Raw genomic sequence first — 15,499 nt, 5'->3', positions numbered from 1 at the left:
TAAATTCCGTTTTCATGGATGCCTGGATGTTAAACTCAATTGTTACACCTGGTAGAGCAGAACGCTGATCATTTTATTAAAGATGAAAGACTTTAGACAGTTTTTCAACTCTCAGTAATGCCATAGTGATCGTTTGATATATGGACCTGCAGCGGAGTTTTGGCCCAGACAGGCTAGTGATGTCAGACTTAACGACCGGATAGAGACGGACAGATTTACATCCCCGGTCTCCAAAAAACCCAGTTTCAACATCGCTGAAAGGTGTTTTATTTTGTTAAATAATAACTACGGGAAATAAAGATCACAGTGATCATTAAAATGTGTTCAGAATTTGCAAACTGATGATGATTCAGTTCATAAATCACGGCACGCTGCTTCCCCTTCATAAGCTGCATTTATAGCTTTATATGTATCAGACTACGGCACAGAAATAAGAACAAATCAGTGGCGTAAGAACAGTCAGCTGCTTAGACTCGTGTAAACTGCCTTTAAAACACATGTTGTGTAGATCACAGGACACCGACGGGAGCTGTGGCTGTAGATAACAGTGGGCACGCTGCAAGATAACAGTTTAACGCCAGTAAATCTTTCAGCGATTGTCTGAACTCGTGTTTTTCTGGAGGTCACTGCCGTGTTCCCAGTTTTTGCAGTCATTACAGTATCATCATAACCTACAGAAACCACGGCCAAATCTGCCAGAACGATAAGACTCAGTACATCTGATAAACAGGGATTATGCCTTGGCTGCACTTCTCTAATCATAATCATCATCACCGATGGTGGGTCGAAAATAATTTTCCTTCCCTTCGTCTCATTCACACACGTTCACAAGGCCTTTGTTGAAAGCGGCGCCAAACTGCGATTCTGGAGCGAGCAGATACCGAGTCTTCTGCCAGAGCTCTAATCAAGGCAAATGTTGAACAACTGGCACGGCTAGCAGGGCTTTTCAATAATTTCCTTTACTCGCTTTCTAAATGTGGGGAGGTAGAAATGAGAGCGGAGGACAAGTACGAGCGATTATTGGTAGGCACAGAAATTTAGCGTAACCGCGCCTGTCACACTGCAGAAGTAACAGAAACTTTGACACTCGAATATAAAATGAGATTTTACTGGAGCAACCTTGATTTGAAAGTATGTGAATAAAAGTTTCCTTACTTCTCTTTTGAGTTCGAAGCTATTACTCCCATCATGCCGCCACCCCCGGTGATCAAAGGAGCGGTGGGTAGGAGAGAGAAATTGAGAAAGGATTAACGACTAACAAGCGGATAGGAGGGAGGGCAGGACGGCGCCGCGCGAAGGAATGGATGACTGCGGGTTAGAGACAAAGACGGCGAAATACCAGAGAAACTCTGATTTTCTTTGTGCTTTTGATTTTGACAGTTAGGCGGTATAAAAGTATTTTCTAGCAAATATCTTATCAGTGTTGCTTTCATCAACTGGGAACAACATCTCTCTGCGCTCCCTCCTCGGTCGTATTTCGCTTTTGTGGTCACCTCTTTAATCCACTCTCCTTTTTTTTAATTTATTAGCCATGTCCTCCCTCTCATCTTCGCCCCCTCTTTTGTCTCATGTCCTCTCTTCTCCTCCCACTTTCTTTCCTTTTTTTTCCCTTTTTTAGCATACATACTGTAAAATCGCTCTCCTCTCCCTTCTTCTCATTGTTACGCTGTAATTGGAGCTGGAAGCCCGGAGACAAGCAGCTCAGTGTTCGTCAGGCTGACAGGCAGGCCTGTTGGCTTCTATTAAGGTTTAATAAGTGAGCAGGATTGGAGAAGAGAAGGAGCCGAGATGAGGAAGGAGCGTGCGAGCAGTAGTTTCTGCTGTCACCCCAAGGATGCGGGGAAACCTGCCTGCTGTCACAAAAGCGCACACTTCCCAATCGCTCTGCTTTCTGCGTGCTCTCTTTATCATCGTAATCCTTTTCCAGCTTATTCCCACTGGCTAAAGATTTCCTCTCGATGTCAAGCATCCAAGAAAGACATAAGTGGGGGATAAAAGAAGCTGGCAAAAATAATTAACATATCTAAGTGTCCATGTCAAAGAGAGAGAGAGCAAGAGAGTTGGGGTGCCGTGATTGCTGTGATACACACACACACTCGTACAGCAATAATAAACACACTTGTCAGAAACGTACCCCTGCATGAAGCTGACAGCAGCATTATTGCAGCCATGCAGAATTTAATCTAAAGTGTCACACAGCAAGCCTGGACCACAGCCGAGGTACACGTTAAAGAAGCATCTGAAACCTCTGTATCGAACAATTCCAGATGTTGTGAGCGTGGGAGAGGAGATTTGTGGCGGTTATTGGCTCGTTCTGAATTTTTCTGCGGTCGCAGAACTTCATTTTCATTTACAAACTCATCAGGACTCGAGGGATTATTAAAGAAAAATCCAACCCTAGATACGTGCAATACCTGACTTTTCAAACTCCTCAAGCCTCTGTGTGTGTGTGTAGGAGTAGAGCAGAGGGAATATGGTAGTAACTTCCTGCCTCTGTGTCGCATCTGTGCCTCAAAAATGTCTATTTTCCTGAAGAGAGGAACAATAATGTAACTAAAGCTGACAAGCTCTCCGAGCTGAATATCGGCCAAAAACATGGAAATAAATACAGCAATAATCAGCCTGTGTTTAGGCTGCGCGACCAAAGATGCCAACAATATGTTCAAGGAGAGAAGAAGTCCCAGTGAACAAACGCCAAATTCAGTCCAAACATGGAAGAGCATGGGTGCTTAAATGAATACACAAAGACTGTGCTGGTTAGCCTGCGTAACCACGAGCTGGCTGTGTTTTGATATGCTCTGAGATCTCAATTATGAGCTGCCATCTGTGTTCAGAGCAATTTTGAGATATTAGGCAATCAACTTTTTACATCCCGTTGGGCAAAATCCTAAATAAGCCTAAATACACGGTCAAATAAACACTTTCCAATGCATAGCATGAACCACATGTGAAGACCTGCTGCAGGAGAACAAACTTGTTCTTTTTTCCATACGTGTTAATATTCAGAGGCTGTGATGAAGTGATTGGGGAACAAAATGGGAACGTGGGGAGGAGGGATTGTTGAATCAACCAAAAGCAGAAATGAAAGACAAATACAGATCGCATTACGCTCTAAGGCTGACACGATCCCGCTGATCTCGGCTTATTGAGGAACATTTGTGTGATGCTGAACCGAACTGAACTGTGTGTCACATAATTAGCAGGCTGTAACTAAAGCCTGTGTCCACGTGTTTCACTGAGCTCAGCGGATTGGTGATAAAGCACTAATTAGTGATGAAAAGGACATTGATTGACCAACAAGGCCACCTGATTAATGGCAGGATTCGATCGATGGAAATTGCAAACTTGTGAGTGTATGAGCTCACATCGATGGCGTCCACAATCTATTGTCCAAGCTCTAACATTTAATTGTTAGTGACAAGGGATGGATGAATGATTAAGTGCAGTTGTGCCCATTGTCACCTCAGCTCTGTGGGGTGCAGTCATGCTTTAAGGCAGAGACGTCAAACTCGTTTTACATCGTAGGCCACACGCAGCCCGCTCAATGAAACTCCCATTTCAAAAAACATTTCTATCATTTAATGACAGAATAATCTATTAACCTAATTACTTTGGTGTAGCATGAACGGCCGTGTTCAAAGTCCTTATCAGTAAAAAGAAATGTGTAATACAATTAGAAGTCCAAAATTTATGACTCCCTTCACGTTTTCCAAAGCTGTCCAGAGGAGCTTTATTGGAGTCTCTGCTAGGCCAATTCTGGCCCCAGGACCTGATGTTTGACACCCCTGCTTTAAGTAGGGTGGGTGGTGTGAGGAGGTGGCAGCTGCTCCAACGCTGCTGGCTGTGGGTAAACCAAGCCTCCTCCTTGAGCCTGGCTCTGCTGGAGGTTTCTTCCTATTAAAAGGGAGTTTTTCCTTCCACTATCGCCAAAGCGCTCGCTCATACGGGGTCGTATGATTGTTGGCACAGACAGACAGAGTGAAGGGCAGGATGGAAATGTGAGCTGTAATTTTCCTGTTATTGGGTCAAAATACGCAAAAATATTTTGTCTGCCTCACATGAGCTTTTTGTTAAATAGCAAATATGGACACATCAAACTAGCCTGATAAATATAACAGCTATCAGCATTTCCTCACAAAGGAGAAGAGCTTCAAGTTGGCAGAAAGTTTTTTCCATTGTTAATTTAGTTTTTAATGCTCAGTGATCGTAAAATGTTCTCAAGACGTGGCTGAACCCAAAGAGTTTGAGGATTTTGTTGGCAGAAAAGTAAATAAGCTGCAAGTAAAGTCCAGTGAGTTCCACAAAAGGTCAAATCCGAAGTATTACAACACCTAACACTGAAATTATCTGAGAAAAACTAAGTGGTTTTTCAATGAATTTATTCCTTGAATGAGAAATTATTAATATTTTTGTTATAAAACACGAAGCTGTTATTTAATTATTATTAAACCCATTTGTCTTCAAATTTTGACATTTTTTAATAAAGTTAAACGCAATAAAAACTTTTCATTAAGAGTGTTTCGTGGCTACACGATTTCTGGTCGATGATGAAGAACACAGAATATGCTAATACCTAACAAATTCAAATAACAGCTGTGCTCACTATTACACCCCATTATTCACAGGTTAAATTACCCACATACTGTACGCACTGACGCAGCAGCGTGTGCCATACAAAACCGCACAACTTTATGAAGTTACTTCAAGATGAAGCTGCAGATTTGTCTGCTGGAGACGGCGTCCTTGTTTTTATCCAGCCCTTTCACACAGGAAGTAAAAGTCAGGGTGTCGTCTAATATTATTTTTAATTTAATTTGGAGTTTTGTCATTGTCTGCCTGCTTGTTACGGCTTCAGTGATGTTTGCAGGCTAAACTGGTAAATGTTTATTGGATATTTGTGGCATTTATGGGAAATTTCTTGAGGGGAAAGCATAATTTTTCTTTTTAAACTCAGTTTATTTTGATTGTGGTTTCCTCTTCGGGGCTGTTGATACACCTGCTGTGTGTTTTTCTGATTACAGATGCTTGGTTGTGATCATTAAAAAAAATGTTCTGATGGTAAAGTTGTGGCTTCGTGTTCCTGTCGAGTCCCAGCAGAGAGAGATTGGCTTCAGGGGGGTCCGTATTTACAGCGGATACAATCTGCCCTCGGAAAAGTCTCATTTAAGCTGAAAATAGAGCTTCTGTTTACCTGAACGTTTTACTGCCTGTGCGTGATAAGACACTGGTTCGTGCTTCCCGGCTCGTGGGGCGTGATGTCTCATTTTATGTATTGTCGATAGATTTCCTAAACAGGTTTTTATATATATGCGAGTTGGCCACAGTGTCAGGTTGTCTTGAGCGAAAGACCCAAAGATCAGCTAAATTTGTGAGTCACTGCTGTCGGTGTTGAGTTAAACAGTTTGTGTGTCAGCTCAATGTCCAGTCTACAAATGGCCAGATGTCTCCACGCAGGATTTCTTGGTGCTGCGTTTGGTTGGACAAAAAGTTCAGAATCATTTTTAGGCGAGTAAAGAGTCAAAGTTTTTACCCCTTTTAATCCAGCCGAGAGCGGCGTGGCCGTTCGGCCGCCTCTCACAGCGTCTTAGCTCCCATTCCCCTGCTTTAATGCCAATGTGTAGCCTAACACCAAACGAGACAAAGCCACGTGCCACTTTAATTAAGCACCAGGCTGTCTCGTGCTGGAGTGTTTGAACCACAACCGGTACCATTAAAAATGAATATCTCTGTTAATAAAAGTATGTTTGTTTAAAAACACAACAGTCCCGTTTTCCTCGTGTTCATTATTCCTCCCGTTCTCTGCCCCGCTTTGTGCTCAACAACTTGTAAGTGAGTAAGTGGCTCCCACTGTCTATTAATGATATCCATTTATTTTCTCTTAGAAAGGATTTATTTTGCTGTCCTTGTGGAGACATTCCTCCCTCTGCTACTACTGGAGCTGTAATTTAACAACTATTACGAGTGTTTGTCTAAGGCCCCAAATGTTCAAGTATGCTTTAGGCCACGACGCTCTCCCTTCTTACACCCTCTTTTTTGCCTTCATCTGCTTCCCTTGGCACGCACATGCTCTCATTGTATTCATTTGGTGCTTGTCCCAAGAGCTTACGCAGCAAAGAATGACTCCTTTTCTGGCATTTTTCTAATTGATCCATGGCAGCCCAGGCTGTGGTCTTGCTGTTTTCATATCTTCAATAATTCATAAACAGTTCTGTCTGAGGGACTTCATCTCTTGTACTCACTTAAAAAAACCCGAAAAAACCCAAGATACAGAAAGTTGTGTTTCGCAGATGAGCTGTTCTTTATCTATAAACATGATGCCTCGCGTTCACTCGCGCAAGAAATCATCTTGCTGTATGGATGCAACAGAGAAAACGAATGTATGCATACGTTGGGCTAACACTTACAGGGTGTTTCTGTTTCAAAATAGTTTAAAGTCAGACTAGCTACAGCACACATGTAACGTCAACGGCACCTGGACTGTGTAAGTGATTTTCATGGTATGGAAGCTTGAAGTTATTACTCGCCATTAACGACAGACTCTCTCTGTAAAGCTAATGTTGTGAAACATGTTAGCTTTGAGAGCTATTCTCAATCAGGAAGACAGTTATTAGAGCTATTAAAATCACCATCCACTTTACATAATGAAGGCAATTAGCCACAGCTACCTTGGCTGGAAAGCATATGACAATTACCACCCACAGAGAGGAGATGGAAAATAGGTCACTCTGTCTGGCCGTTTGCAAACTCCCACGCACTTTGTGCAGGAAATACTGATGCTTTTTGCGTGTTTTCACCAGTTGACTGAAGTTTTTTTTCTTTCTCTCTCTGTTAGGAATTCTTCTCCAAGAGAGTTTCATGGAGGAGCCCGATGGCCTCGTGTCCGTAAACCTCTTAGTGGTGTCTGCTGTTTCAGCTTTTGCAACAGGAGCCGTCCTTTCTGGTCTCACCGTCTGCTGGATCATGAGTCACCGGCACCGCCACTCTCGCGGCTCCGGAGCCGGCGGCGCCCGGCGCAAAGGCGACAAAGAACAAAGCATGCTGGGACAAGGCCGCAGCGGGTCGGTGATGAGCGTGACGAGAACCAGCGGCGGGGAGCGGCGCTGTTCGCAAGCGGACAACCCCTTCGTCACGCCCAACGGCTGGCCTAAAGGAGAGATGGACCCCGGCTTGCTGCCCACGCCTGAGCAGACCCCCCTGCAGCAGAAACGGGGCGTACGTCTCCCGGACACCGAGTGGGACCAGAGTCAGACCTTCCTCACTGCCGTTGGGACTCCCTGCCCTAACAACTCCGTCATCTACCTGAGCTCCAAGTTTCTGCACGGTGGTGGAGGCGGCGGCGGTATGGTCCGGATAGATGACCCAGGAGAGGTGGTGCTGCCTCCACACACAGAACGCCATCGCTACCTGATCCTCGCCACGCAGAGAGGGGAGCACGGTAGCAATCGCCCCACCGGTGCGCTAAGGAACTCAGCAGGAGAATACATCTACCCTGCCACGCCGCAGGACTCCCCCGACCGACGGAGGGTGGTGTCCGCTCCCACTCCCCACATGGACTACGGGGAGCCTCGCTGGAGTCATGAGGCGCTCAACTACAACAGCAACAATGGCGCACCCTATCACCCTCAGCGCCAGGGCCTCATCAGGCCAGACATGCACGGGCCCCGAGGGCTGGGAGAACTGGCTGACTTCAGCCATCTTCTAGGAAAGAGCGTGGGCGAGCGCAACCCCAGTGGCCAGTGAGGCGACGCAGACGAGCCCTGACGCCAACCCCTTCCCTCCAACAGCAAACTGGAATCAAACAACCCTCAGATTCACTGTCCCGGTCCAACCTTACCCTGTCTGTCCTCTCTCACTGTCATTCAATGTTCAGACATCACTCAGCTGACTAAAGAGAGGGACAAAGAGAGAGAGCTGACAAAGAGGAGACAACTCTCTGTACATCTCCGTTCCTCCGTTCGTAATCCGAGGTGCACGCCTCGGCTCTGTCGGTGGATCCAACCGCAGAGCGTGACTTTGACTCCACGGGACGACCGGCGAGCTAAAAAGAGGGGTGCGGAGAACGAAGGCTCTTCATAGAAGGACAGTGTGGAGATTAAAAAAACAAACAAATAAAATGACAATTTGGCTTGCAGCACCAAATGTGAAAGGTCTCCCTCCACCATTCTGTTCACTGTTTTAACACCACGGCTCTTCTTTAAGTGTGAAATCATGTTTCTGCTTTGGTTTGTTGATGCCGGTGGCGTCCAGCAGACAACCATGTGCTTTTCTTTGGACTCGAATTGATGTCGCCGTCAAAGGGCCGCGACTCTCAGCCAATCACGCTGTGTGTATGTGCGAATACGTGTGGCCACGACAACCCCAGCCAGCGTCCTGTCTTAACTGTGAAGTACACCTGTATAATGACGATGGTAATAACATTGTTTTCTTTTTATAACCAATCACAGAGAGACAGACGGATTTTTATCAAGTGTCTACTTGAGGCTCTTTGTGTTCACCAATCGGAGGTTTGGATGGTTGGTTGATCGGTGGCTAGTGAGGAGGTCGGACTCGCTCTGTGAAAGTAAAAAAAAGAGCAATAATGAGCAAGATATATATAAGGATAAAGATAAAGCCAATTTAATTTGATATTTTTATATCAGCATTTTCTCAGCAAGGAAAACCGAAGCTTCGAGACGTCGGAAAGGCTCTGGGAAAAAGGAACAGTATCTCCACTCCACCCCCCTCCCTTGCTGCCTCTCAGTATGCCTGGGTCTGTCTGACCTGACCCGAGGCCTCCCCGGGCTCCGCAGTTCATTTGAAGGAGGGAATGTGAGCTCTGACTGTCTGCCCGGCCGCTTGGGAGCTCCATTCAGCCTCTTCTGTCCGACACTGAGACTCTTTGTGCCCCAGAGGCGGGAGGAGACTGCGGCAACAAATAACCGTTAAGAGTCAAGGACCTAGCCCACCGACACAGCCCGGCGGAATATCAATGAGGAGGACAGCAGCTCCATCCGTCACGAGAGACGCAGCGACTGGGCCCGGGCATCTCTCGCGCCTCACGCACACTAGCGATTCACTGGTTTGCCGGGACAGGGAGGAGCTGAGGGGCTGAAGCTGGGGCTGAGGCCAGAGTAGGGGCACTGCTCGCTGTTCACAATGGTCATCCCTTGTGGCTCTGTCCCTTTCTTGCTCTCAGTGTGTTTCCCGACAATAGCAGGATAAAGAAAACAGACGGGCATGGGTATATTGGGGTGTGGAGTTACTCTTTCACTGCGTTGTCTGATCTTTTGATGTTTCCTATTTTCATCAGCTCTCATCTGTCCTCGATTCAAACGTAGATAGCTTCATCTGGGTCATACGTTCGTAAAGGTGGTGTTTTTATGAGTGTGTGAGTCTCTTAGGGCTTGTATACATGAATGTGTTACTCATATTGAGTGCAACAAAACAGCTTTGATCAACATTACTTTCATTCTCGCCCTGCTTTTCTTTTCTCTGTTGAACCATTAATGACCGTCTAACACTCACAAATGCATGTTAACAATGTCAGAGCCCTGCGTGGGAGCGCTGTATGCTATAGAATACGTTTAAACCATTATACCGCGCACAAAGAAGCGAGTTAAAATGGACGAGCTGGGTTTTCCGCTTTAAATAATAGATGCTATCAACATACACAAGACACACATCTTTTGGTCCTGACACCAAACGGCCCTTTTTCTATTCAGATCAGTGGTTTTTCCATCAAAGCGGGACGCATGCCCGCCCAGAAACTTTAAGCTACCTTATAGGACCTCCAGGGTTACAACAGCTCGTCATTGGGGCAGTACTCTCTGTTGTACTGTCATTGTGCCCTGGAGGTTTGTAGCTTACAGAGACCAGTCCAACTCCTCAGTTTCATACCTTAATGCAGCAGTCCAATAAAACTATTAATCAACACGAATGTCTTTGAACTGTGGAAGAAGCTGCAGCACCTGGAGAGAAACCCACACAGGCACAGGAAGAACAAGCATGCAAGCTAGATCCAAAAAATGCTTTTCATTTCACTTTGATTTAACAGTTTGGTATTTCTTATATTAAACTCCAGAAGAGAAGGTCCTGTGATTAGACCCGAGGAGGTAGACTGCACTTGTGGAGACAGAAAAGCTTTTTCTTTGTACCCACACCTTTCAGCTTTCTGAGGATTTATGGCACCATTTCCAAAGTTTTTCAGTTTGTTTTCTGCCTTAAAACCTTCGATCGATCTCACTGCAGGGGTCGTCCAGCGTCCAGAGTCTTCCTGCCTTCCTGTGTGGCGTTTGCATGTTCTGACTGTGCCTTACTCCAGGTTCTCTGGCTTTTTCTCAAATGCATATGTTTTAGTTTGACTGGTGATTCTAGTGTGTCTGTGACTGTTTGTCTGCCTGTGTGCGTGAGCCCAGCCTCTCACCTGAAGTCAGCTCCATTCTCACGTCTGGCATCGTACATCGTCGGTTTCTGCTGCAGCTTCTTGCATTTTTTCACCTTTTTTCTTTTACAAAATAAGTAATAAACTTAGTTCGAGCGCATAAAAACACATGCAGGCATATTTTGAACAAGAACCGTGTGATCCAAGAAGCGTAAACAGAAGCATAAATCTGACCCGACACTCGATACCACCTGACAGTGTTCAGCTCCGCAGACACATTTCTGTTGAGGTTTAATACCCAGCCCTAACAAATGTACAGCCAGGCTTGACGTAATATATGAGACAGGCCAGTGAAAGAGATTTACGAAGACAAGGACAGAGGAGGAGGTCAAGCAGGCAAACGTGATGTTACTGCATTACCGCCTCGCCACCACATTAAAGCAGTGTATTCTTTACACATTCCACCCTGAAACAGGTCATTAGTATTGAGGATAGGAAGCTCTCCACCAGCCAGGACGCCGCTCGTCTCTCTCCCACCGCCGGGTCTGCGTGTGTGTGCCCACGAGGCCTCTCTGTCTCGCTCGGCGTGCCCAGCGAGGCGTCTCCTCGCTCCGCATCTCCTCCGGTTTTTTCGCTAAACATGCTTGATTAGGCAAAGTACATTCCCGGCCCTCTAATGGCCTGATGAGCCCCTGAGAAGATTACTGCAGACACATCAGCCCTGAGAGGGAGGCGCTGTTCAACCAGCTCCGCTAACCACCAGCAGATCACACACACACACACACTCGCGTGCAAACGCACAAAAAGGACCTTTAACCAAATTTGGGGCACAATTGAATTAGGATCCGCTCTGACTGGTGTACATGTTACTTTACTGACTGCATAATTTGATTACCTTAGTTCAACATTACACCGGAGCTAAAAAATTCACGTGGACCTCATGAGAGCTCTGTTTATTAAAGCCATCATCCTCCCCTTTCTTTGCATACTTCATGTCATTCCCGTTCCTCCTCACCGAGCAGCTGCACTTCTTCTCCTTTTCTTTAAACCCTTTGATTGTTAGCAGACTCTGCCAGCCCAGCTCTCATTGCACTTGTCACTATTAAAGGTTAGCTGGTTAATTTAATGATTCAGTAACAGAAACAGAAATCAAAGTACCCTCCACTTTATTTCACATTAAATCCTTGATGCGTAACAGTTTTTAGACATTTCCGTAAGCTCTCATGTGGCAAATTGCTTTCTTTTTCCTATAAGGGCTTTTGTTTTGTTTTATTTAAATGTAGCGTATACTGCCTCCAGTCCTGCAAACACACACACACACACATTCTTCCTCTTTATCTCTGCTCTGCACGAATCAACACACACATAAAATTTCCATCTCTGTCTTTGTGACCCAGCCAGTCTGTGATTTTATTTATTAAGATGTGTGTGCGCGCACTCGCTGAAGAGACCATACCTTTGTGTGTTGGGGTTGTTTGTGCCGTGTGGCCCAGTCACGTGATGCCCCCCAGCCAGTAACTGCCATTTTGCCCCACGGTGCTCCAGTGCGCTGTCCGTGCTTTATGCCCCAGAAAAGGTCCAGGAAGGAGGCTAACTCGCTTGAAATCCAGCGATGCACGGGGATGTGGTGAAACGAGACTGCACCTCCTCGGCCAACATGCGAGAAGAAAAAGCACAAACGGCAAAAACAAAATCAACGTTTGCATTTTTGTAAAGTTGTAGATGTATCTAGTCGGCGCTGACCATTTTTGTCATGTTTGCTTTTTTCTATTGTTTGTTTCTGTGGTAGATACTTGGTTTTAAGATTTCTATGGAATATTACTGTATATGATTTCAATTCTCTGATGTGCCCGATTTGATGATGACAATGAACCCGATGACTATCATGACGAGCAGTACTGTGAGCAGCACCCAGGTGTTGCGTCCTGTTTGGATCTGAATGTGAATGTGAATCGGAAGAAGAAGAGGAGGCGCAGAGCGAATTAACCACAAAGACCGAGCTTTGGGAGGAGGCCGTTCTCCTCCAAAGCGAAGGAGTCCTGCAGCTCCCACCGGAGGCCGGCCCGAGGCCTCGGGGGCGGGCTGTCATCGGATGACAACACATGTCCCTGCTACGTGTACATAACCTTGATGCTTACATGTAATTTAAGTGCAGTAGCTGCATGACGGCAAAGCCTCCGTGTGTGTACAGAAGTAGCGACGTGTGAATTTGTACAGTACATGCAAGTGTGTGTGCGCTTGTGTCCGCGAAGAAACCTGTCCGTCGTCACGCCAAAAGCAACACGTGCATGCACCCTACGACAACTGCGCAGGACACACAAACACAAAGGCCACACTCATACGACCACACAGACATGCTCCAGCAGTTGTTCGCCATGTCGCCACATTGTCCCGAGCTCTGCCTGTCACTCCGCATGGAGACTTTACTCTGTGTCAACTTTCTTATTCTAATAAACCACTCAGACATGGACTTCACATCGAGTTGTGATCATTGATTACGGCGTTCTAATTATTTTCGCTCCATCGCTGATCATATTTGCTTACATAAAAACAAAAGCCTGATACCCCGATACAAGGAAAAAGTGTTTTTCGAGCGTGTATACGATGCAGTGTGTTGTGTATATGAAACAAAGCGAGCTGATAGCAGCAGCTGTCACAATAATGTAGTGAAAGTAGAGAAGTAGTCGAGGGTAAAACTGAACCAGAGCGGATGCATTTAATTAGATTCCACAGCTGGAGCCACATTTCTGCGCTAATATTATTTTTTTTAATCGCACACACTGTCAGCACAAACTTTAACAGCGGTACAGTGTTTGACATTATGATGTCATTGCATCAGTGATGACCATGGGAGGCTGTGAAACCTGCGTTTTCCTACATGGGTGTCTGTTTTATCTGAGGAAAAAAAGAGAAAAACACCAGCTCATTTTGGATTTGACGGAGAAAATGTTTGATGTCTAAAAAAACGACTACATCTTTTAACTACAGTCCTTAAACGTTTGAGCTGAGGCGAGAGGCTGCTGGACTTTTGGGACAGGAAGGATGCCTCGTTCTTGTCTCATGTGTCTCACAGCACAATGTCTTTATTTCTCATGATAAATGTACTCTCCTGTTCCCCAAACATATCTGCAAACTGTGTGTTTTTCTTTCTTTGCGTTTGAAACTGATCAAATATTTAATACCCTGATTCCTCCTTTTGAAGTGTTATCACGATCTCGCTGAAAGCGGACTGGTTGCTTTTATAAGCAGACAGTTAGGAACAGATCAGGCACACAGTTCATTTATTCATGGTGAAGTAATAACTCCATCCAGCACTTCATTTGGGCAGTTATCCAACCCCTTCAGCTAAAACCTGGGCAAGGTCATATTATTCCAGTTTGCACTTTAGAGCCATCATTACTTTAGTTTCATCCCTTTCAGCTTACTAATTCAGCCTAATTTTACATGTTTAATGGGGACATTTATTTTGTTTTCATTTAATCGGACGATTTGCTCAAATGATAGTAATATATCCATCCATCCATTTCCTTCCACTTATTTCAGGATAGCAGGGGGGCTGGAGCCTGTCCCAGCTGTCACAGGCTGAGAGGCAGAACAGGCTGTGGACGAGCTGCCAGTCAGCACAGGACCTCACGTAGAAACACAGTCAGAGGATAACCGATTCACTCGCTGTAAAGATGCTGTTCGGTAACGCTGAAGATCTGACTGTGTTGTCACGCAACGTGACGAATGAAACGGAAACACGAGCTTTGAGAAACGATGATAAATTATAAATAAGTCATTCACTGGTTGAGAGAATTTCCTCGTGTCTTGAGAAGGAAAAACGAAAGCCTGAAAATCGAAGCTGACACAGATTGAGATCCATTGTTTTTTCTCTACTGCACAACAGCCCAAAGCTGCAGTGAGCAGTCGTTGTAGTGTCATCACTCTTTGTTAGGGGGTGCTACTGCTCCATTACATTCACTGTTATTGTTTCATTAAATGCCAAAACCCAGAGGCCAAACGGCATCTTTATATTCAGTAAAGCAATCATAAAAGGGTGTAAATCCATGAAATCCACGTCATTTACCTGTCACTTCATATTGCTCGGTGTAGACAGAGTTTACCTTCCACCTCTCCTCCTTCCCTCCCCCTGCTCCTCACTGGGCTATGCCTCCACTCTTCTACCTCCCTCCTTCCTCCCCATCTAGTTCTCCATCTCTCTGGGGAGCCTATCAGGCTATTTCACATCTGTTGAGTGGTGCAGGGCAGCGAGGACCTGTCAGGGACTCTCATTCGCTGATGGTTTATGGGAGTGAAGCCCTCCAGTGCTGCAGTACTCAAATGATGGAATGTGCCGGTGTCTCACACTGTGTGTGCAATCCCACATTTGTGGCATCCTTGTCCGCCGTCCTCTGCGGATCAAAACCGACTGCATTTGCCAGCTTTGGGATAATTTACAGCGTGTTTGCAGCCGCTCCGTGCTCTATCAGATCTATGAAAACACACAAGCATGTGTGTATGGCCTATCTATCTATACACACACACACACTCATTATGATGAATCTGATTAATGAAGAGGCTGAAACAGTGCCAGTGGGTACTCTTCTTGATTTGACTGCCTTCTACAGCTGAGCTTCACACTGTGCCAGCTCTCATTCCTCTCAGCATCTTTGTTTTCCAAATACTCACATTTTCTCTGACACCACTGAAAATGAAAAATATTCACACTTTTACACACACTTTGGGCTTGATGTGCACTGCATGAAAATCAAGTGCAATAATACGCTGTGTGTGTGTGTGCGGGCAAAGAAATCAAGGTGCTTTTTCCTGGTGAGTAGAGACACTGATGCACAGGCACAAGAAATGAGCTCACTAACTGAAATGTTCACACTGTTCCGGCCAGGCAACGAACGGAAAATGAGCGATAGAATGATTCGGGGCAGATGAGCGAGCAGGTCGACAGCTGAATACATTTACATTTCGTGCAGACCCTTGCTGTGGAGATGTGGCTAATGAGATAACCCAACTGTGCGCTCATTCAATTGTCTGCAACTCTGCTTATGCCCCTGATGATATTTCCCACACCAAAACATTCATACCTCATGAAACTCTTAATTGCTGTTAAAATCTCTAATAATTGTTCAATCAGAGCAATGT

The 15,499-nt window shown here is 45.4% G+C and overlaps 1 protein-coding gene across 4 annotated transcripts in view; it reads left to right on the top strand.

The window, feature by feature from the left end:
• Nucleotides 1–11,643, top strand: part of sema6bb (sema domain, transmembrane domain (TM), and cytoplasmic domain, (semaphorin) 6Bb) — a 130,142-nt gene extending 118,499 nt beyond the window's left edge. For all 4 annotated transcript variants that reach the window (XM_005727051.1, XM_005727052.1, XM_005727050.1 and 1 more), the window contains exon 17: nt 6,833–11,643. In XM_005727051.1, coding sequence (XP_005727108.1) covers nt 6,833–7,740 — 908 coding nt within the window. In that variant the 3' untranslated portion in view covers nt 7,741–11,643. The remainder of the gene's footprint in view (nt 1–6,832) is intronic.
• The last annotated feature ends 3,856 nt before the right edge of the window (nt 11,644–15,499 follow it).

The sequence above is a fragment of the Pundamilia nyererei genome, unplaced genomic scaffold, assembly GCF_000239375.1.
Source record: "Pundamilia nyererei isolate P.nyererei 1_Seehausen unplaced genomic scaffold, PunNye1.0 scaffold00023, whole genome shotgun sequence".
NCBI classification, from domain to species: Eukaryota; Metazoa; Chordata; class Actinopteri; order Cichliformes; family Cichlidae; genus Pundamilia; species Pundamilia nyererei.
The sequence above is the reverse complement of the archived record's forward strand: the minus strand, read 5'-3'. Positions and strand labels throughout refer to the sequence as shown.